Source organism: Tribolium castaneum, chromosome 4 (genome assembly GCF_031307605.1).
Source record: "Tribolium castaneum strain GA2 chromosome 4, icTriCast1.1, whole genome shotgun sequence".
NCBI lineage: Eukaryota > Metazoa > Arthropoda > Insecta > Coleoptera > Tenebrionidae > Tribolium > Tribolium castaneum.
In genome coordinates, this window is record NC_087397.1 from 4,938,211 (window position 1) to 4,961,312 (window position 23,102).

General features: G+C 33.8%; 2 protein-coding genes across 7 annotated transcripts in view; one reads left to right on the plus strand and one right to left on the minus strand.

The window, feature by feature from the left end:
- Positions 1-23,102, minus strand: part of LOC664001 (RYamide receptor) — a 35,767-nt gene that overhangs the window by 2,593 nt on the left and 10,072 nt on the right. For all 5 annotated transcript variants that reach the window (XM_015984236.2, XM_008202971.3, XM_064356013.1 and 2 more), the window contains 2 exon segments: positions 19,201-19,405; positions 59-127 (listed from right to left, as the gene is read on the minus strand). In XM_015984236.2, coding sequence (XP_015839722.1) covers positions 59-127; positions 19,201-19,405 — 274 coding nt within the window.
- Positions 8,963-11,014, plus strand: LOC103315112 (uncharacterized). 2 transcript variants are annotated; one of them, XM_064356056.1, is made up of 5 exons: positions 8,963-9,105; positions 9,154-9,275; positions 9,332-10,063; positions 10,111-10,407; positions 10,454-11,014. In XM_064356056.1, the coding sequence occupies exons 1-5, from the start codon at positions 9,090-9,092 to the stop codon at positions 10,976-10,978; spliced, it is 1,692 nt and encodes a 563-aa protein (XP_064212126.1). In that variant the 5' UTR covers positions 8,963-9,089; the 3' UTR covers positions 10,979-11,014. The 2 variants fall into 2 exon arrangements, with proteins under 2 accessions (XP_064212126.1, XP_064212127.1); XM_064356057.1 differs by having other exon boundaries at positions 8,971-9,105; positions 9,144-9,275.

Consider the following 23,102-nt stretch of genomic DNA (forward strand, 5'->3'; position numbering starts at 1 on the left):
GCTGTGTAAAATATCGAATACAACAGTGCCAACAACGATTTTTATCAGCGAAACTTACCATGAGAACGTTGTAAGGGAGCCAGCAAATCGTGTACACGCAGACAACAGTTACCATCATTTTGATCATCTGAAATAAAAAACAAGACGTTTTCACTTTACACTCATTTGAAATTCACACAAAACTTGATTTGGGATATTTTTCAAACACGAAATTAGATTTTCAAGTTGAGGATTTTTTTTAAATGTGTTTGTAAACTTTTCCGCGTCTGTTCGATTTCAATCGGTGATTTGGTCGCAGGATATATTTCCGGGCTAGTACATTGAATCCTGCTGAAAGCTGATCCTTTAACAAATCCGTTTATACTTTGTAGTTGTCAACTTTGACCAATCCTTTCACCCCTATCATACTCGCACTAATGTGAATCAACATTTGACTGTTGCTACCCTTATATTTTAGTAACGGTATGTAATGTTTGCTAATGAGTTGTGGGACTCTTTTTTACATTTTTATACTGGTAGGTGCTCAAATAGATGTAGAGGTCAGTTATTTCCTTTGGGGATTTAGATCCAAACGTAATTTAGCTGAAAACGATTTTTTCAGAAACTTTGGCCGAAAAAGGTAATTTACAACATATTAGGCACATGATACACCTAATATTGATTACTTGTAACAAATTCAGTAATTCATCTTCTTGTCAATTTCTCTGATGGATAGCGCAATGTGACGTAAAAGTAGTCTTTTACGTTATAGTCGATGACACGACGCAGATACATTTTACTAAATCAGGTGGAAAACTGATATTTATGCAAACACATTACTAATGTAAAGCTGGAAGGAGCATCCTGTAAATGTTAGGACCATTTTTTATTACATTTGGAACTTCGCAATAACTCACTAATTGAACATCACAGCAGATGAATAACAAAAATAATTGTAAGCAAGTGTTTTTTGCAAATGTTGAGACGAGGGCTTTTTATTTCCTTTGTGAAGCGGCAACATTAAATTAAGCAGAATTTTGCTGTTTGTAACAGGGGTGGCTACAAACCTGCTTCGGCGATATAAAAGAGTGACGGTATAATCAAATAAAGCCAATCAATTAACAAGAATTCAGATTTGTAGCAGATTTACATAAAAATAATTGCGTTAGCAGGCTTAAAATGTCCAATTCGAAACCATTTTCGACGATTTCATGGAGGAGCAATTTAGTGATTATCCGTCATTTCATGTGCATACCGTATGTAATTTTGTGTTGTACTTCTTTTGTCGGCTCAAATATTATTTCTGCTGTTCGCTTTAGTGCGTTCCGGTGAAATATTAAAACTCACAATTTTTGATAAGGTGGAGATCATAAATTGTTGGTAAGAAAGTGGAAAGAGGTGAACATGTGGAAATTACGTTTTCATTTAGATTGCTCGTAAATTTTTTGTTTTATGTGTAATAAGTTTCGAAGGAACACTTAATTAGAAAATAAATCGGATGTGCGTATGAAACAGGAAAGATGCTGAAAGAGAATCACAATCGTTGAAGCAAAATTTCGAAGTTCGCATTCTTCCAAAGCGGAAATGAAATACTAAATCACTGCGAGCTGAAACGGAACAGTTTCGTGGTATCAGGACTGCAAGCAGACTCAAGACTTCCCCTAATAAATTAATAAACTTAATATTACGAGATGTAAACAAATTGCATTTAAATGCAATTTCAGACGCTTTAGAGATTTTTCTTTTCGTTATTTTCTTTGACTACCTAATGGCGGGAATTCAGGGAAGTTTATTTCCATCAACTTTGAAGTTCCACAATATATGCGTGAGCTCCTTGACATAATTGCATATTCGATAAGCTCCGAAGCTTCGAATTCACCCACAAACGTGAATATTTATATTCAAACAAATTGTACCCATGGAACCTTTCAATTATACTGACACAATACTGAAATGGTAATAAAGCAAAACATTATAACTAAACTTTCAGATTCTTTCACATGTTACAAAACGTTATAACACGTAAATGAACCGTAGAATTTGCTGGAACAACTCAAAAGCACAATAATCTGATGCAAAACATGTTTATCTGATCATATCTATTAGTGGATGTGTAGTGTCACAAATTAAGGAATTAATCAACCAAATCTGGAAGCTATACAGCCATTCCTATGTTTACTCATCTTAACGTCAACTACTGGATTCATTTAATTTAGTTGAATTCAGTATGATACCCGTTATTATAGTAAAAAATAAGTTTTCAGTTCCTGTAAGCTCTAATTAGTTTCGCAAATCATGTATATATCAGAATTTTAGTATGAGTAGGTATAATTATAAAGCTTTTAAGGATTACGTATAATTAGCGATTCCGTCAGCGGTTTAATGTAAAACACCGCTTTCATATGAAAACGTATTTTACGTGGTTTCCAAAAGAAATTTCAAACTCATTTATGTTTCAAAAAGTTGACGTAAAAAATCTGAGTTTTGTTCCAGTGATGCATTTAGTTCAGTGTTTCAGCAAATGCAAAAAGCTTGTCCTTAGGTATTTTGATATTAGTGGAACAGACGCTTTATACCTCACATTAAATTTTATATGGCGTTTGCTTTCCGCTTTTCAAATAAAAATAGGAGTGGAAAAACAATTCAGACAATTATTTTCTGATCGATTTTTACTGGAGGTGATTTTGAAATGTTACTAAAATCTAAATAATTAATCTAAATCAGAAGTGGCTTTAAAGCGATTTAAACATAAAGTTCCGTCTCTTTAATTTGATATTTAAATTATATTCAAATTTGTAAATCTTGAAGTAAACGTTGTGTGCGGATTTAAATATTTGTTTTGAAATTTTGGAAGTAGATTCAGAACTGCCAGTGATTTAGCATTAGTCAAATTGCCCCAAATGCGTTAAAAATCTAATTTCGGCCTCACCTGGTTGGTTTGTTAATAGCTGTGCGGCTGCATAATTAACAGAGATGATAGGAGACCGAACATGCTACTTTGCTGATAAAGTAACTTAATATCAAACACAACAACTTCCCTGCTGTGATTCCACTTTCCACTATAAAGCAGCAGTTTTCCTGTCGCAAAGAAATTTCGAAAAGTTTTTAATTAAAACCTAACGTCCTTTATCCCTAACAAACGTGAAGGCATCAATAGCTAATCAGAATATAGTTGACCGAGTAGCTGACGTTTAAATTGTTAGCTGGTGTTGGAATCTATGTTCCAGCAAGTAAAAAAAATAGGTTTGGACTTTTCATTATGCTAAATCTTTACACAAATACGAGATAATTGTACCCATCCCAAAAATAAAGTTTTCAAAGTCTTTGAAAATCCCCCACGTTTTTCTTTCTTTCGCGAACAAATCCCGGTCTTTCTCGAATAAAATTTAGATAGGTTCTTTTCAGGACTTCAATTACGACATAATCATTACATTTTATCAGTTTCAGATAACGTTGGTACAACAAACCGACACATTTGTTGTCCTTTGTGGTGCAACTAAGTTGGAAGGAATAATAATTTTCTTTTGAATAAGCGCTTCCGGTTAAACAAAATATTTTAGAAGGATAGGATTTAATTTTCCTCTAAATGGAAAAATAACGATTTGTTGAGAAAGTCAAACAGAATAAACTTTAGCCATATCCTAAAATAACACGACTTATTGGAAATTAAAGCAATTTGTTGTACATATCGACAATTTAACTTTTACAATGAATGCATAATTTTAGAAAATAATTTAAAAAGGGCAGCCACGTCGATCATAACTTCCAAAACTAATTAAAACTTTTAAATTGAATGGGCATATTGGTGGGTGGGTGCCTCCCACTGAATGAAAATAAATAATGCTCATAGTTATGTAAGAAAATCAATTATCTTTTGCCGAATAAAACACGCATTTTTAACGAATGTGTCAATACCTTATTATTATTGTGACCCAAACCTTAAGGCTATGTAAACGCATTAAATCCAGACCCTCGCCTTTTATCTTCTTGGGGTAGCAAAAATAGATCCTTTAAATGCGATTTTGTTAGATTGAAAGCGCCGTTTTCTTACACTTTTTCAGGTAGGATTTTTGTGATTTAATGAAGATTTATGTGCTGCTAGTGTGCCAGCATCAAAGCTGATTACGGTGTTAAAGCACTCTTACGAAAATTTAATATAATTGGTGTACACAAAGTTCCCTAAAATAATTTAATCAGAGTCTTACGCTGCTGGTCACAAAAAGTGAGTTCAATCTTTTATCCGGCTATAGAATTTATAGCTTGTAGAGGCAGTACATGAAAACGCGTTTATCCGAGCAGATACTTTAAGAAAACCAAAGTGAAGTGATATTTTTAGTCTTTTAGGCATTATTAACATTAATAATTTATTAGATGAGGAGTGAAAAAATGTTTGAAAAATGTATTCCGTCTGATGGCCCTTCCACAAGTGTATAAATCTACATAAATAAATATGATTATTTTTCATAGAGCGGACATTGCTCAGAGGTATACAATAAAATTGGTAAAATATGGCAGTTTTTTTGGTTTGTGAAACAGTTAATGTAAGTAGTCTGTAAAAAACAGTTTTGAAGAACCGAATAAATCCTCTCTGTGGGAAACTTGAGGAACATCCCGACGTCCAAATGCGTGCGATTTGTTACTTATACACGGATTGATGTGAGTTTCTCCTAAAATCTAAAACTTTCAAGACTCCGCATCCTGGGAACTTTGAACGAGTAAAGTCTTTTAAAATTTACGTAGCTGTACTAAAACAGGAATGCAACTATAAGCTCAAGTTTCTATAAAAAACACTTTCATATTGTCCCATATTGTAAAATATAAAAAAGGAACAAGACGCAAAGACAAAGTTTTTGGAAAGTTTTTGTCAATAAAACGTGCATTTTCAACCTACCGTTATTTACCTTTGGAACGAGTTGGGCTTTTAAACAATTCAGCGCAATATTAAAAAGAAAATTGGGTATCGTGCATTATCTGCAACCACTATAGCGAAAACAGGAGAAAAATTGTGACATGAATATTCAACGAATGTTATTAAATGAGATAAATCAGTGATGTGTGCAACTTCATTGCTACATAAAATTCGTAAAACTCTTTTTTGCTGCGCTGCAAGCGATAGAACCCCGTCTAGTTAAAAGGGTGGCTTTTTATTTTACACCTGTATTGTGTGCAGCGTCAAAGCTACATACACGATATAATTCCATTATTACCACGTATTTAAAGGTAAAAACGATTTTGAAATGGTGAGTTTTCACGTTTTGAGTTCACACTTACTTAAAGTGGAAAAAAGAATACAGCTTTCATTTTTATGTCCGAGTAAAGTTAAATTTGAATTAAAGCAATAACGCTAATATTTACAAAAAAAAATTCTAGACACAAGTTACTGCAGTGCAGTTCAGGATCTTCTAATACTGGATTCTTTTATTTATTATTTTTTTAAGTAAAGTCGGAACTTTTCTATTCTGGCCTACGTAAGTTGCCGGAGTTTTATTAAAATCTTTTTTTATGGAATAATATTAACACAATAATGCCGAAAACTTGTGATTTCCATTTTTCAGGACCAAAACCAATATTCCTTCACAGGATGCGTACACATCATAAATAAAGGTGATGTCAGTTTGTCGTTTTTATATCCTTTGTAATAAAAGAGCCTGCTGACAAATGTCAGGTTAAATCATAATACGATATCGATATTGCTTTTTGTCTGATGTTATATATGGGCAAAGGGTGCTAATACGTCCAGAAAATAATAATTGGCAAAAATAATCAAAAAATCGAGGGTTTCCGATGAGAATCATGGAAAATTTAAAAGTAAGGGTGGGTTGGTTACCTCTAATGATTTATGATTAAAAAAAAATTCAATATACCATTAACAACACAAAGGCGACAGGTAAATCTGCTCAAGTAATGATTTTCTACGATTGCGTCGTGGTTTGAGCAATATTCATTGTGTGAAGCGTCTTTAATTGGCCTCTGGGGCTAAAATCCTATCTTGTGTCGGCAGGCTTTCGAGTCTGTTGGATATAAAAAGTTCCATATTTTGTAGCGAACGTCCCAAAACAGCGGGGATTGTCAACTTGAAGGTAATAAGCGAGTATTCAAAAAGAACATTTGCATTCATTTTTTACACAACCTTCAAAAAATAAAGTTTGTTATTTTACAATAAAAAACTAGATTGACTAAAGCATAACATAGCTTCTTACAAATTCATAAAGACAACTTTTACTCAAAGCAGCTCAAAGAAAAATGTTACGGACGTCCTGAGGCAATTAAGGCAATTAAGTTAAAATCCGGGCTGTTGCAGCAAATTGCATGCCGCAAAATCTCCAGACAACATGACTGCTTTAACATTTTAGTTTTTTAAAATCCTGGAGGGTTTTTCCTTTATTTGTGTTACAGCAGAGAATAAAATAATCCTTACATTTTACACATTCTATTTAGTTTGAGACGTATTCGCCGTAAATTTATCTAAATGGTATCTTTACAATGTAGTGAATTTATTGGGTGAGAAAAATCAGGTCACAAGCAAGCTCGATATGGCCAGAAGTACCCTTAACTTGCAACACAGTGAATAGGCGAAGTGAAGCTTCTGGCAGTGAGTGAAATATGCCGCAAATACCCGTCTTTATACTTCCTTCGATAAATTTTTTACCGGGATATCTGAATGAGTTTGGAGACGAAAAATAAAATTATATATTTGCTGAAGCTTACATTAGTAAATATTTTATAAAGAGACGGGGATAAATTAAAAAAGATGCTCACAGCTTTTGGCTCAACTTATCAAAAGTTTGCCAGAGCTTTCAAATGTGTCGATTAGTATGTATGAGTATTCATTCTGCTGAAATGATCCCAAAAACTCCAGTTGGACCCTCTGCGGTGTAGTGGAATTTCGCTACCACATATTCGCCACAAACTGCACCAAACATTTAAAATGTGCAGTTGCATAAATCTCGCACTAGCATTCTTATCTACACTTACACAAAAAGCACATCAAAGTTAAATTAAACACACAAAGAGTGGCTGGCAACAGCAGTGGATTTTTACAGCGCCATTTATCCGGGAAACTCACATTTTCGGAAATTATTTGCGATAGAACTTAATGTTATTTTTCCTACAATAGTTGCAGTACAAGCAGACTGCAACGCTACAATTGCTTTAGTATAATAAAATCTAATACGTTTTTTGTTGATCTCGAAATTGGCCACGATTTTCTTGAGTTGTTCTTAAGAAACTTTCGACATTGTGATCTCATTAGGAGGAACAAATAAAACAAGGTTTTTCATTTTTGGAAACATTGTGTTATGAAGCTTTCATTTGTGTTTTTGAGGTGGATAGCAGACCAGCATGAACTCGCTGTGAATCGTGAGCATCCTCGTGCTTTTATGTGATTCCCCGAACGGCAATAATGCATTATTAAGCTTCGTTTCATCTGTGAAAGTAAACATTGGTATTTCACTTAGAAAATAAACCAGCAGAACGAGCTGGTCATACAGACGGCTTAGACAATGAAAACTGGCTTGGGAAAGCCCCTCTAAATATTTTCACTATTTTGTTCAGTAGTTTATTGTTTCATTTGTGTGATAAGGGCTTCAGTTTACTTTTTGGTAAGTTATACTAACCCAAAAATGACCGATACATGATTTATCGAGTTGCTTAATTAATTAGTTAAGCACACAGATTCAGAAGCTCGTATTTCACAAACTTGTAGCGATGAAATAGTCACATGTTCTATTTAAAATTAACTTTTTTCGATTGCAATTAAATATTCAACAATGTGACAGTTATCCAAACTTCATATCAGCATATACATGGAATCAAGTATACAGCGAGGGTGCTAATTAATTTCAGAGGTGTTGAATTAGTTTAAGCAAATTTCGGGAATTAACCAAAATTTTTGTTGCTTGAAATTTGGTTTTATCGTTAAGTGGCATTCAAACTTCAGCAGGAACTTTGCAAGGTATTGAGTCTAGATTTTCACAAGCGTAAAAGCAAATAAGTTCTAAAGTTGAGAAAAAGAAATGCGGTAAGTCTTTATAATGCCATATCACTTAATCGTGCCAGCAAAACGACGTATTTTACGCTACCACAGGATTTTAGTATGAGAAATGCAATTGTACTCATTTTAATTAAACCTGCATAGATGTATTCCCGTGACAAGTTAAGTCTCATAGACATGTCAAATTATTGAACATCGTTTCTCTTATAACAAATTTAAATCTCGTTTTACAAATTGACAGTTCTCATTATTCCAACAATGAACGAACTGATCTAAAAGAATGAATTTTAAGATAACGATTCGGAAATTTGCTCTTCACTCTATGCGCTAAATTATACTTTGCTGAGTGGTTTATTGCTGGCGCATTGGTGCCCTCAAGTAAAAATTCAAATTACACTTTTCCTATTAAACGACTTGAAGTCATCACTTTGTAACGTTTTTAAATAAATTGAGCTTTCTGGGCTTGAAGATTCGCATATCGAGGCGCATAAAACTTTAAATTTAATACACATTTAATATTAATGTTAAATGGCGTAAAGAGAGTTTCTTTTCTATTTTACTTCGCACCGTGGTTATATTTTTGCCGGCTTTATTTCACAGGTATCACTTCTTGTCCCAATAGTGCCGCAGAAATGAAAAACCCTTCTGTATTTAACAAACTGACCCTTCCAGTTTAATTTGGTGCAAAATGTGAAAATAAACATTAATCGAATAAAGAGCCCAACGAAACTCTGAAAGAAATGAACAAAGCGACCACTTAAATATTTACAACTGAATAACAAGTTAATTTGGTCAATTGGAGCACCAGCAAAAAGTTTCGAGTTGCCAGATTCTTGTAAATTTTATTATTGGAGTAAACTTCCTGGCAGGTGGTTCTTATTGATTAAGTGGAAAGGGCTGGCATATTCATGGAGTTTCGAAATATTCTCGACTTCATGAATAAACCTTCTTTGTATGCACTTAATCTGCATAAGACAGAAATAGTTTACGGGACTAAGCATCAGTAAAAATCATATTTTTCGTTCTGTCATCGTGACAATGTCACGCCTGAGAGCCTCGTGGCGATTATTTTAAATTTTCAGTTTCGTGAACGCGTTTCCAAAATTGAAAAGTGGGGATGGACGACTCCAAATGTGAGTAAATAAATGTAGTCTTTCCCCAATTTAAACAGCGTGTCTCAGTGACAGTCAGAGAAAGTTCGCGGATTATTAAAGAGAAAAGCCTTGATTATGTTCCTGATCCTCGAGGATTAGGATACGAGTTTTACCAAGCGATGTTTCTTAATCAAAATGCAGTGGCTCAGGTTGGCGTTTCTTTCGATTGCTTTATTTTCCATTTAATTTGATTGATGCGATGTAGATTGACGCAGAAAGTGGATGTGCGGATTCATATGGCAATCTGCTCGAGAGATGTATCCGTACTGCGATACGTCTACTTGTCGCAGGGATTACGAAACGCGATATCATATGCCACTGTAGCAGTAATCACATTAACAGTTGTGTCCCGATTATTTGCGCCTTTTTCCTGGGAGTGCCGGTGGCTCCCGTAGATCCCACACTCTCCTACGACGAAGCTTTCGAAATCCTTGCCCAAATCAGGCCGAGAGTTATTTTCGTGACCCCGGACGTGGTTGATACAATTGAAATGGCGCTTGGTGAAATTAATATTGAATGCGAGATTGTGCTGTTTGGCTCAAGCCCGGATTTTGTTGAATTTGACTCGTTTCTGGAGCCAGACGAAGAAGAAAGCCACTTTCAGCCGTTGGAGATATCGGATATTAGGGAAACCGCGGTCATTGCATTCACCAAAGGACAAAAAGATGATTACAAAGGCGTCTGTTTGAGCCACTATGCAATCATGATGCAGTGTTTAAACACAATATCCTGTTGCAATTTCGGAAATACGTTTTGTTTGTCCAATCGCGAGCCGGACAAAAACGTAAATGGGTTCGAGACAGCTTTAAGCTTCAACACATTTGCCAGAATTGCTGAAATTGAGCTCCTCTGTTGCTGCACTTTCACGGGGATTACTAAAATAATAAACCAAAAATTTGATCCCACATTTGCGTGGCGCACCATCGACAAACATGAAGTAACGGATCCAAATGCCTCATTAATTATTCATTTTGTGTAAAATAGGTGAGTTTCATGACTTGTACGTCGTTTCAAGCAATCCAGTTGTACAAAATTGGAAAGCCTGAAGGGGTCGTTGGCACAACTTTGAAAATGCTGCTAACACAAGGGACTTCTTTGTCAAAAGCAAGTCTGTACGAATTGCGAAAACTTCTCCCATATTGCTTTATTACAAATTGTTATGGATTAACTGAAACCACTGGCCGTGTTACAATGTTTGCGTTTACAAAACCGGGGGATATAAGAGATCAATACGAAAATCCCACGTCTTGTGGGAAGCTAGTGTCGGGAATGACTTGCAAAGTAATTTCCCGACTAGTTTGCAAGTGAAAAATTAAATAAGTTTTAGATCGTAGACCCCATTACAGAAAAAATTTTGGGTCCAAATCAAGCCGGTGAACTGCGCTTTAAAAGCGATTTAATGATGAACGGTTATCTCAAACAGGACCATTCTGATCTTTTCGATAAAGACGGTTGGGTGAAAACTGGAGATGTTGCGCTTTATGACGACAAACATCGCTTCTTTGTGCTGAATCGTCTGAAAGACGTGTTTAAGTGTTACAGTTGGCACATCGCCCCTGTGATTATTGAAAACGTTATTAAGGAACATCCCGCTGTTAAAGACGCTGTTGTTATCGGAATATTCGAAGATATTAAAGCTTGGAACCAAATACCTATGGCAGTGGTGACGCTGAATAGAGGCATGCGGAACAGGGTGACCGGCAAGGACATACAAATGTGGGCAAACAGCAAATTAAGCAAAAAACAACAACTAAAAGCGGGGGTGAAAATTGTCAAACAAATTCCAATCACAATAGCCGGAGAGCCGAAAAGGCAACAAGTTAAAGATATGGTGTTGTGTGAAAACTTGTAATTGTTTTTGTAATATAGTACAATATTTGCGTCTGTAGTTAATTTTGGTGGCTCAAAATCTCGCAATTAATTTCAAGCGTAAAGGGTAAAACATAATTAATCGTTTAGTGTGACGCACTAATCTGCAATGTCCAACTCCGCCCACTTCTAACTGTTTGTCCATTGCGGCAAACGTTATCAAGATAATCTCCAAGTGGGCTACACTTTGATCAAAATTGGCTTTAAAATCTTGGTCTTTTCAGTCTACTAAATTTGATTACAAAATACGTGATGCTATGATTAAAATTTATTTATACTTTAGGTGCTCGCAGTCAAAAATGCGCCATCCTGACTTTAGACAAAACAAGTGCTTTCAGCGGATATGTATTGAGCACCATTCAGTTTTCGCTTCACTAAAGCGCATTGTCTGCGGAACATGATTGTTAGGAAGAATTCAAATTAGAATAGTTACTTCACACATTGGAATCCTCGAAAATTGATCTGTTTGAGTGTGGAATATTTACAGACCACAAAGTAGAGACATTTTTACACTCTGGCTGTTCTTAGCAGCAAAAACTTGATTCATAGAATAACGATATTTATTATGTAGTAACAAAATACGAATACATGCTTCAGTTATTCATGAAAACATAAAATGGTGCATCGGACATAAACTGTTTTTATAATGCCACAAGAATAAAGAGAATTTTAAGATCGGACCTATTTCTTTATTTGCTTCTCAACTATTTTATTTGGTGAGAAACATAAAACTCAAACTTTGGTTGGGTTACGAACTATTGTCTGTTTTCAAACATGCATAAGTTTAAGGTTTTCCGCTGTTTGCTTTTTGTACTAGTTACCTACATAATTATAATGTGTATCTCAAATGCAGTGCCTCATAAAAGCCGAATTAAATATAGTTAATTTAAACATAAAACTGCACTTCACCGGAGTCAGTTTAGCTCCACTACATCCTACATTTATGTGGCCAATAAACATTAAAAGACTGAATAATTAAATAATTTTCCTTTAAACAAGAGCCAGTATTAAACTGTATTGTATAACATTTGATGTGTCATACACAACAGCTCAAAATAATAATAACTCAACTTGAACATTGAATCAGACGGAATCGAATAAGTGGGTTTGGTTTAATTTATTAAATTATGCTTACATTTCAAATACTCAATATTTCAGAATTGTACACAGGATAATTTGAATGTAAAAAGTGAGTCTTTTGTAAAAACCCGTCTGCGTTGGTTCTCAAAGAGATCGCACAACTCGACTCGAATTCGCTTGTTGATGAACAATTAATCAAATAATACCACTTGCCACACACTTCACTTCTAATTACCTGTCATACAGAACTGGATAGAAGACGTTATTAAGCCAATTGTTATCATAAAGGGAAATGTTTAGTTTGTGGCACATCACAAATATTATTGTTTGGATATCAAATGGTTTCTAGCCAATTTAAGACCAAAGGAGTCTCCGACAGACGTAAAAAAGGCACACGTATGCAATTTCGCAGCTTAATTAGGTATAAAATTAGGATAAAGAGCAACGCAATCTAACATAAAATGAAAGTTTCCTAAATTTAATTTGCCCCTTTAGTGTGAATTGTCGAGAAAGTTAACAACTTTAATTACAAAGGATTTAAATGATGAAATCAACTCTTAAACTTTAATTTTGTTAAAAGCATATGTCTTAGTGCTAATACCCGAGATTTACATTATCGTGCAATTTACACAATTAATTAAATTAATAAGTACTTTACCTGTTTCAAAGTTGGATAAAAAATTAAAGCTGTGTTGTTAAATTAATTTTAATTGAATTAGCAGCCAAATGGGAGTAGAAATTTTTCATTATTTGAATTTAGAAAACCGCTGGGTCTGTATGAAATTTGCTGCAGTATTTAGTTGTGGGTTGCAGTAAACGAACTGAGGAAACAGTATTCCCAAATGATCGCCGCTTGTTAAGAACTTGCACACAAACGATCTCTTGTTGACATTTTTTATTAAGTTTGGGGCCGTATTTAATAAATATGGAACGAGCTTTTGATTAATATAACGCGGAAAGTGCAGAAAAGTGTTCTAATAGAACAACATTGCAGGACTGGAGATTGGATGACAATAAATTCGATAATAAAACCACGGAAAATGTGCGCTCCAACGTAATCAACCTTTTATATCCCCACACTCAATCTTAAACTTGTGCTTTATATTTATTTGTTTAATAGCTTCTTGACTTTGTAAGACCCGTTTAATTAAGCACATAAAGCAAATTTTTAATTTTTGATCAAACTGACGGCCGTAACAGTGTAAATAAATCAACAATTTGCAGCTCACCAAGTCTTAAATTGGCACGGATTGTCGAGCTGCGAGTAAAACAAGCCAAGAATAATAAAAAGTTCGAGAGCTTGGAGCGGCAATAATTTCTATGTACAATACTCAAGATTCATCATGTAGCTTTATTAGCTTTCTTCATTCGAATAAAAAGTTCATAAATGGCATTTCTTATGATTAAAAAGTCGTATGCTGGGAAAGATTTATATTTGCTGAATCTTGTAGCCGGACGGGAATGCAGTCCTGTTATTAAACCCAAATTCAGCGGCTTCAAGCCCTAAAAGTGCTTTTAAATCTCTGGCTCGGCGGAGGTGTATCTTCAGTATAAATGTAAATCAGCTGGGAAATTGCATGCAACTTGATGGCACGACTTCCATAATTATGCGGAATAATGTTTTATAAGAGCGTAGTTTTTAGATAAAATTATTGATTGTTTCAATTTGGTAGCGAGATGGAAAACGTTATTTCGTTACCAAAATGGTTTCCTGTGTGATTTAAAAAAGGCGATACGCTTTTGAACGGCCAGAGTCCGTCCAATCTATTTCATCCAAACGCCTCTTCCATCTCCAAAACAATATATTTAAAGAAAATCTTATTTTCTCGAGAGTGTTTTTATACGTTTTAAAAATATAATGTTTGGAGCTAAAAATAAAAAATTATGCAGTCTTATAGGATTTATTGACAGACGCAGATCTGTTTATTTATGTTATAAGCTCATCGGATCGTTAGATTGGATTCTTATGAAGGAGCACGTTCTTAAGAACTTTTTACTGTGTGCAATATTACATGCGAAATTCTACATCAATATTGTGCCTCGGTTGGCAATCGAGCAATAAAAATCTTAAAATACTTCTCTATTATCGCAGTTTTTATTTCATTGCTCTACTTTTATGCGCTGGTCCTCGAGCACTGTAATCCTCCAGTAAATGAAAAGCAAATTCATTTCGGTTTATTTGACGGTTATTTTCCCCACATTCGATTAGTGGAAAGGAAAAAGTATCGCTCGGTTTGTCTTACATTTATCACATAATCGCAAAATTTTGAGAGTTTGTAATTAACTCCGGAGTTTGATGAAATATGCCATAATTATTCAACAGCCGTTCAAGTAATACTGTTGCTGTAATAAGCGAGTTGTTAAAATTTAATCAATGTTAACGACTGGTTTTACGACTCTTTGTAAAAAATACGAGTTACAGCAGGAAGCTTATTGTTCTCGATTCAACACCAAAAACTTTATTACCAAGTTTGAAAATTTAGTTTGTAGTGTGGCAGTATTTGTAAGGGGTTGATTTTGGTCCTGAACCAACACCGTTGATTTTCCATCAAGCAAACTTTTCAATATTAAGAGAATGATTAAATTCCGGAAATAATTGGATACCTCCAATTCTGTTTTATTTGCGTGGAATAAGAAACCACATTATGTCAGACGTCTTATCAGAAACAATAATGAGAACCTGCCAAAAACAGATGACTTCTCGTTTTCATGTAGAAAGCCTCGTCCAGGAAATCCGTTTTTCTTGTAATGTCAACGTTAAGATCTTGGCATGTTTATTTTATTGTTTCTTACAACGCTGGTTGAAAGTTCTTCCCAGAAAAGCACAAAGTTCATAGTTGTGGACACACAAAATGTTGAAATTAATAATTTCGTGTTTCCACTCACAATGAACTTCAAAATCCTACTTTAGGCTGAAGCTTTAAATCATGATTTATTACGAAAAGGGGAAAAGATATGCGACATTTGTATTGCGTGATCGGATTTCTTATAATGGATATTACATAAGCATTTCAATGCTCGAAGACGGTGACATATATTCCAGTACGCCCTTAACGCACACTTTATCCAACAAAAAAATTCATAACTCGAAAACTAAAAGTCGTAGAGCAATGCGGTTTGTTCCATTGAATTCAGCGGCTCATTTTCTGTATTATACCAGCTTTTCACAAGATTTAAAATGTTTAATTTTTTTGCTAAAATTTCCTGAGTAATAAATACACTTACCCTCAAAGAGGTAAAAAAAAATTTTTTTTTATTTTACTCCAGTAAATTTTTATGGACTTCTACACGTTTTAACAACCCACAAAAGTTGTTAAAAGTCCACAAAAAGTCCATATGTTCGATTTTTTGATGTTTGATTTTTTCAATTTTCGTCGCAGTTTTTGTCGGTTTTGGGTACCCGGAACATTTCTCGAGCAATAGCTCCGGAACTATTAGAGATAACCCTACGAAGTGTATTATTCTTGGAAAGCTCTTTAAATTATCTATTTTTTTCAAAAAAGATTATTGTTCTCCGACTAATAGTTTTCGAGCAAACAGCTGCTAAATGCAAAAATTGGTAAAATTTTAAAAAATTCATAACTAAAAAATTATTGGGAATTTGGCAATTTTTTCGATGCCAATCGATTCCCCGGGTCATTTTGCATTGGTGTGGATCAAAACAGTTCTACTTTTTAGAATAGTTTAGCCGTAAATAATAAAATAAAAAAAATTAAAAAAAAGTTAACACCCCCCCTTAGAAATCGGTCAATTATTGAAGTGTCTCAAAATCAAATAAAACCGATTCTATCTTATAGATTTTGATGTGCTCTTTCCGATCTAAAAAAGCGTTTTCTCCTAGCTCTTTTAGTTTGGCCGTAATCGGTGTTTGAAAATTGAAAATTTTTTTGCGAGATATCGCCTTGAGTCTTATGCTATTTTGTAAAGTTTTTTATTCCGGTTGCCCTCCATTTTTTCGTTTTTCGATAACTCTAATAGTTTCGCCGTAATTAGCGATTGAAAATTGAAAAAAAGTGAAAATGGAATTTTTTTTTGCGTTTTTCTCGGAAACTGTAAGACTTAGAGCAACGAACAAAAAACCGTCTAATAGCGCTTAATTTTAGCTATTTTTTCGTCTAAACCCGGAGCCGCTCCGAGCAACGGTTCCGGCTACAGAGGCGATCAAAGTTTTTGATTAAAAAAATTCATAAAAAAAAAACTAAAAGTCGTAGAGCATTGCGGTTTGTTCGATTGAATTCTACGGCTCATTTTACATATTATATCAATTTTTCACAAGAATAAAAAATTTAAAATTTTTTGCCTAAATTTAGGGTAGTCATTTGTCATAGTGAAAAATGTTATCCAACAAAAAAATTCATAACTCGAAAACTAAAAGTCGTAGAGCAATGCGGTTTGTTCCATTGAATTCAGCGGCTCATTTTCTGTATTATTCCAACTTTTCACAAGATTTAAAATGTTTAATTTTTTTGCTAAAATTTCCTGAGTACCTCTCAAATAGGTGAAAAACAAAATTTTTTTTAATTTTACTCCAGTAAATTTTTATGGACTTCTACATGTCTTAACAACCCACAAAAGTTGTTAAAAGTCCACAAAAAGTCCATATGTTCGATTTTTTGATGTTTGATTTTTTCAATTTTCGTCGCAGTTTTTGTCGGTTTTGGGTACCCGGAACATTTCTCGAGCAATAGCTCCGGAACTATTAGAGATAACCCTGTGAAATGTATTATCCTTGGAAAGCTCTTTAAATTATCTATTTTTTTCAAAAAAGATTATTGTTCTCCGACTAATAGTTTTCGAGCAAACAGCTGCTAAATGCAAAAATTGGTAAAATTTTAAAAAATTCATAACTAAAAAACTATTGGGAATTTGGCAATTTTTTCGATGCCAATCGATTCCCCGGGTCATTTTGCATAGGTGTGGATCAAAACAGTTCTACTTTTTAGAATAGTTTAGCCGTAAATAATAAAATAAAAAAAATTAAAAAAAAGTTAACATCCCCCCTTAGAAATCGGTCAATTATTGAAGTGTCTCAAAATCAAATAAAACCGATTCTATCTTATAGATTTTGATGTGCTCTTTCCGATCTAAAAAAGCGTTTTCTCCTAGCTCTTTTAGTTTGGCCGTAATCGGTGTTTGAAAATTGAAAAATTTTTTGCGAGATATTGCCTTGAGTCCTATGCTATTTTGTAAAGTTTTTTATTCCGGTTACCCTCCATTTTTCCGTTTTTCGATAACTCTAATAGTTTCGCCGTAATTAGCGATTGAAAATTGAAAAAAAGTGAAAATGGAAAACTTTTTTTGCGTTTTTCTCGGAAACTGTAAGACTTAGAGCAACGAACAAAAAACCATCTGATAGCGCTTAATTTTAGCTATTTTTTCGTCTAAACCCGGAGCCGCTCCGAGCAACGGTTCCGGCTACAGAGGCGATCAAAGTTTTTGATTAAAAAAATTCATAAAAAAAAAACTAAAAGTCGTAGAGCATTGCAGTTTGTTCGATTGAATTCTACGGCTCATTTTACATATTATATCAATTTTTCACAAGAATAAAAAATTTAAAATTTTTTGCCTAAATTTAGGGTAGTCATTTGTCATAGTGAAAAATTTTATCCAACAAAAAAATTCATAACTCGAAAACTAAAAGTCGTAGAGCATTGCAGTTTGTTCGATTGTATTCTACGGCTCATTTTACATATTATATCAATTTTTCACAAGAATTAAAAATTTAAAATTTTTTGCCTAAATTTAGGGTAGTCATTTGTCATAGTGAAAAATTTTATCCAACAAAAAAATTCATAACTCGAAAACTAAAAGTCGTAGAGCAATGCGGTTTGTTCCATTGAATTCAGCGGCTCATTTTCTGTATTATACCAACTTTTCACAAGATTTAAAATGTTTAATTTTTTTGCTAAAATTTCCTGAGTAAATACACTTACCCTCAAAGAAGTGAAAACAAAATTTTTTTTTAATTTTACTCCAGTAAATTTTTATGGACTTCTACATGTCTTACCAACCCACTAAAGTTGTTAAAAGTCCATAAAAAGTCCATATGTTCGATTTTTTGGTGTTTGATTTTTTCAATTTTCGTCGCAGTTTTTGTCGGTTTTGGGTACCCGGAACATTTCTCGAGCAATAGCTCCGGAACTATTAGAGATAACCCTATGAAGTGTATTATCCTTGAAAAGCTCTTTAAATTATCAATTTTTTTCAAAAAAGATTATTGTTCTCCGACTAATAGTTTTCGAGCAAACAGCTGCTAAATGCAAAAATTGGTAAAATTTTAAAAAATTTATAACTAAAAAACTATTGGGAATTTGGCAATTTTTTCGATGCCAATCGATTCCTCCGGTCAATTTTTAAAGTGTTTCAAAATCAAATAAAACTGAATCTATCTTATAGATTTTGATGTGCTCTTTCCGATCTAAAAAAGCGTTTTCTCCTAGTTCTTTTAGTTTGGACGTAATCGGCGTAACATTTGAGTCTGCTTATTTAATACTCTGTATTTTGATTTTAAAAGAAATTTCTTCCTAATCGCCTACGCAAGCCTTCCACCTTCGGCGCATTTATTTACTTTGAAATAAATACACGTACGTTTTATTTGATTTTAAAAGAGAATTTATTTATATACTTTTAGGAGGAACAGGTGATTAATATATATCACATGTCTGGCATTTTTTTAAGTGTCGTTAGAGCTAATTTTGTTTGTAGGTACAGTTTCGGTTAAAGAAAGTCGTAAAAATCAAATATTAATTCGTGTGGGCTTGTACCTGTTTGAAATAAAATCCTGGTGCTGTCATAAATCAGCAAATGTGTTTTTTTATTTTGAGCACCTTGTTTGTAATTTTTTATAAGTGACACCTACGCATAAAACAGATTTATTGTTGCTGTTGGAGTTTTACAACCAATGAAAAAAATAGGAGCTAAATTGTGAATTTTACAAAAATTACCTAGCAGGAAAAAAATATTTTCTTATTTTAAACAGTGAGTTTTATGTATAGTCGGATCACATTTAAATATTCCATTACAAATCTGTCTAACATGTAAAATTCCAATGCGGAATGGAATCCAGCCAGCGATGAAGTCGCTGTGATTGGTTTCAAGAGCAAGAAGAAAACCCTTATCTCCTACCTTTGTTTTGTTCTTTGCAATTCGTTGATCTCTGGAATTTTCTGCTTCACCAGGAATGCGATGACACCAAATTACGACACCGATGCTGGTGTACGTAAAGAGTAAAACGAGTGAAGGAATTACGTATTGTAGGAACATTAGAACTTTTGTGTAGAGATCACCATACTCCTGGCCGACTTTTGAATACTCTTCTGCGCAAATGTATCTGAAACAAAGCGAATCGCAACAAGATAAGCGAAATACAAAGGTGCAATATTAATTTCCTAAGCAAACACCGCCAAATGCACCTGTATGAGGTGATTAATAAAACAATCGATGTGAAATTTGAATGTGTGTATGAACGGTTGACCGGTTTAATAGCTAATTTGCTCCCTGTTCTATGTTCCAGTATAAATACAAATGTGCTAGGCGGTGGCAAATTTATTGTACATTGTATTTGTGCCAGTACCTGACATAAAAATCATTACGGTATGAAAGAGTTGAAGTTGCTTTCTAATACTTGCATTATTCCTGATTAAACCGTAAAAAGGATGCCTTATTTAACTTTGCAAATTTTTTTAATAACGACTGTAAAGTTGTGAAGTCAACTTTATAAATTCGGAAGTTTCAAGTTGATCGTGCATATTATTAGATAGGTCGAATTTAAGTCAAAGTAAAACTTTGAAAATGATTTAGTCCACTCTCAAAAACAATTTCCATGTGAGAGCTATCCCAAAAATTTTATGTATGCAATAACTTACAAAATTAAAACCCATATTTACCTTCATCTTAAACATACTTTATAATACCTCCAGATTTATTACATCTGATGACTGAAAGAAATTTCGGCAAACGTTTAATAAGATTTAGTTTATTTACCTTTGATTTTTTTCTTGTTAGAAATACTAAAATAACTCTCACATCTAGCTTATTAAAAAATAAGTGAAGTTTACTTTACCCTGTCGAGTCGAGGAGAAAGTTTAAGAAACGGGCACTTCGCCCTTGATGAAGATGTCGATAAATAAATGTTCCCGACAGATTTAGAGCTAAAACGCTAAAAGAATTACTGAAAAGTTTATCGGAAACCTGAGAAGTTTTTTCCGAAAAAAGCTCAGTGAAAAATAAATAAGCTAAGAATAGGATGTGACTTATGAAAAGTGAAATGAACAAGTAATTACCGGCTTATTTTTTATTTTCAAAAAACAATCGTTTGCTTGTTAGACTCTATCTTAATTAATAGTAATTTTAGATGATTATATTTTGTTAACACTACTTCGGTAATTCTCTTTCGTTTACAATGAAATGGAACGAAATGTATCATCGTAGACAAGGTTTGGAAGTTGGTCATTACAACAATTATTACACCATCGAAAAATGCTTTGTTATAAAATTAATAAATGATATCTGAAAGGAAAGGGAACAAATGTCGTTGCTGGTGGCAGCGAACAGTGAAAGAAAATGTGCCGCTTGCAAAAAATGAGAAAAGTCTAATAAAAGTTTGAAATTGTTGTCGTTAGTGTTATTATTGTAGAAATTTATCTTTTTTTTGTGTATTTTGGCCAATCATTTTAGGAGCAAAACGTCTGCCAAAAAGTTGATTACTTAACTAAAATAGATATAATCTTTATACCACAGCCTGAAAAGCACGGTTTTATCCGAAGGTATTTACTTGCATTACAGGAGTGTCTTTGAGAAGGTTTGCAATATACATAAGCTATGTGGGTTTGTAAGTAACTTCAAAGACTGGATTAGACGATGTATGATGCTCTAATGCTAAGCATTGACGTGCAATTATTTGGATATCGCAACTTACTAAGTGGTAAACAGAGTTCTCTTCTGATTTCTGACAGCATAGACCTTACTTACAGCGAACTTTATTGAAATAAATTCCACTATGCTTTGCATCTTCATCACTTCTTTGTAAATATTTTAATAATAGGAAAGAACATTTTATTTAACAATTCGGAATGTAATGTTTTAAACGCACTACAGCTGCATCTGGCAAAATGAGCAGTTCATAATTTTTCTCGTTAGAGACGCAGGAAAACTTCCATCCATCATGTCTAACGCAGTTTAATAAAGACATCAGATAGTAGCGGAAAAACGCTTAGATTGTATTTTCACTTATGAAATCAAGGATGTCAATCATAAAAGCACAAAACATGCCAGCAAAATGCTTTGTCTCGTATTACTACATGAATATGGTTCAGTGCTTTTACAAGAGACGAAACATTACACTTGATAAATGTTGTTGAAAGGACATGTGTTATTTCGAAAATTACAGAGGCAAGCACATGACGAATTTGCTAAAAAGCTTTCCGCTGGCTTGGACGCTTTATCTCTTATCAGTATCACCAAATTAGAAAACTGTAGCTGCAATTAACACACTACAACTATTGAAATTATTTTAGAACGTCAGAGAAACGCCAGGGAAAAATTAAATCACCAATTTTGTGATAAATGTGGGCGCACGTGCCACCAGGCTGAAACTTTTACCTCGGGTCTGGAATTTTTCATTGCTGTATTAATTAAGCGCGATAAATTTTGTAATATTGGAGGTTCATTGACAGATGTAAAGCATCGCAGCCTGACACGAGATTGCCATTACCTGTACTATTGCAAACATGAAGCTGTTAAATATGGTGCCATTATGCCAACAATGAGTCTAATTTTCGTTTCCTGAGAATATTGTTATTGAATTTTCGGTCAAAATCACGCCGATTGGAAAGATTGATTGATGTTGAATTGAATCCAATTAAAACATGTTAATTGAAACTACGCAACTGTTGTTAGTGCGAAGAATTAGTAAAATAAACAATTGTCAATCAACTATTCTTGCACAATAATAACCGCGACACGAGATTTATTTTAGAATAATGAAAAATCTAGTGAATGCACTCATTTTGCGGTACACAGCGTGTAATTTCGCTCCCAATTCTAATTTCATTACTTTCTTTGTGTGCCCATAATTATTTTAATTAGTGCGACAATTAAATCTTTCTTCCGATAAGACGGAAACAATACTTTGTTTAATTAATTTATGAAAGGAAATCTAATTTTAATCCAAACGTAATGCAAAATTCAGTCTGACATTGAGCAACGTGCGGAGGGCTCTTCATTAATAAATATGCGTGTATCGCTATAACACAAATGAAGTTACATGATTTAGTAGGGGCATGAAATTATTACTCTTTGCTCTTGTTGTTTTTAATTCTCTCCTCATAAATATGCAACTATCTAGCAAGGTTCTAGTTTTTATTTCGAATGTTGGGGCAATGACAAAAATTTTAGTAAACGACAACGGTTGGAAATACTGCAGCCTCAAAGCGATCTTTTTTCCAAAAGGGATTAGTTTGCCGCTTATTTTCTCAATTACTGCTAATTTACCCGTTCTGTTTTAACCAAGCTTGTGCTCCTACCCTCCAAAGCTCTAATAAAATTATTGACTTAACATAATTGATAAATAAGTGTTACAATTAGCTACAAGTAAACAGCATAAATGATTTCAAATAAATTTGGAGCGGTTTTTGCATTATGCATAAGCGGTGCCAAGTCCTGAGTGGTGCGGCATAAAAGATCAGAGGGAAATCTTATTAACACAAAGCGGAAATTTTATCACTTTATAATAATTACATTTTTTAAATACATTTTTGTTTCTAATTGCAGGAACAAGCGGATCTAATTCGATTTGTATTAATTGCATTATTGGCTATTTTTGGAAACTTTTTTCAAATAAGGTGGAAAAGTAATAGCCAGGGGCAACACGGGTTTCGTAGAAGTTTAGCAACTCTGAAATATCTTAAGTATGCAGAAAATTCCGTTCTAGCAAAATTGCTAGACGAAAAAAAAGGAGTTATGTAAACCAAAGTGCCGTAGGCATTTGGAATTTAAAAATTAAAACCAAAGGCACTTCACCCGTCTTT

Bases quoted from the DNA above. Each gene is read 5' to 3' on its own strand.
- LOC103315112 (XM_064356056.1), top strand. The intron at 9,276-9,331 runs GTTGGCGTTTCT...GATGCGATGTAG, and splicing joins ATCAAAATGCAGTGGCTCAG to ATTGACGCAGAAAGTGGATG. The intron at 10,408-10,453 runs GTAATTTCCCGA...AATAAGTTTTAG, and splicing joins TGTCGGGAATGACTTGCAAA to ATCGTAGACCCCATTACAGA.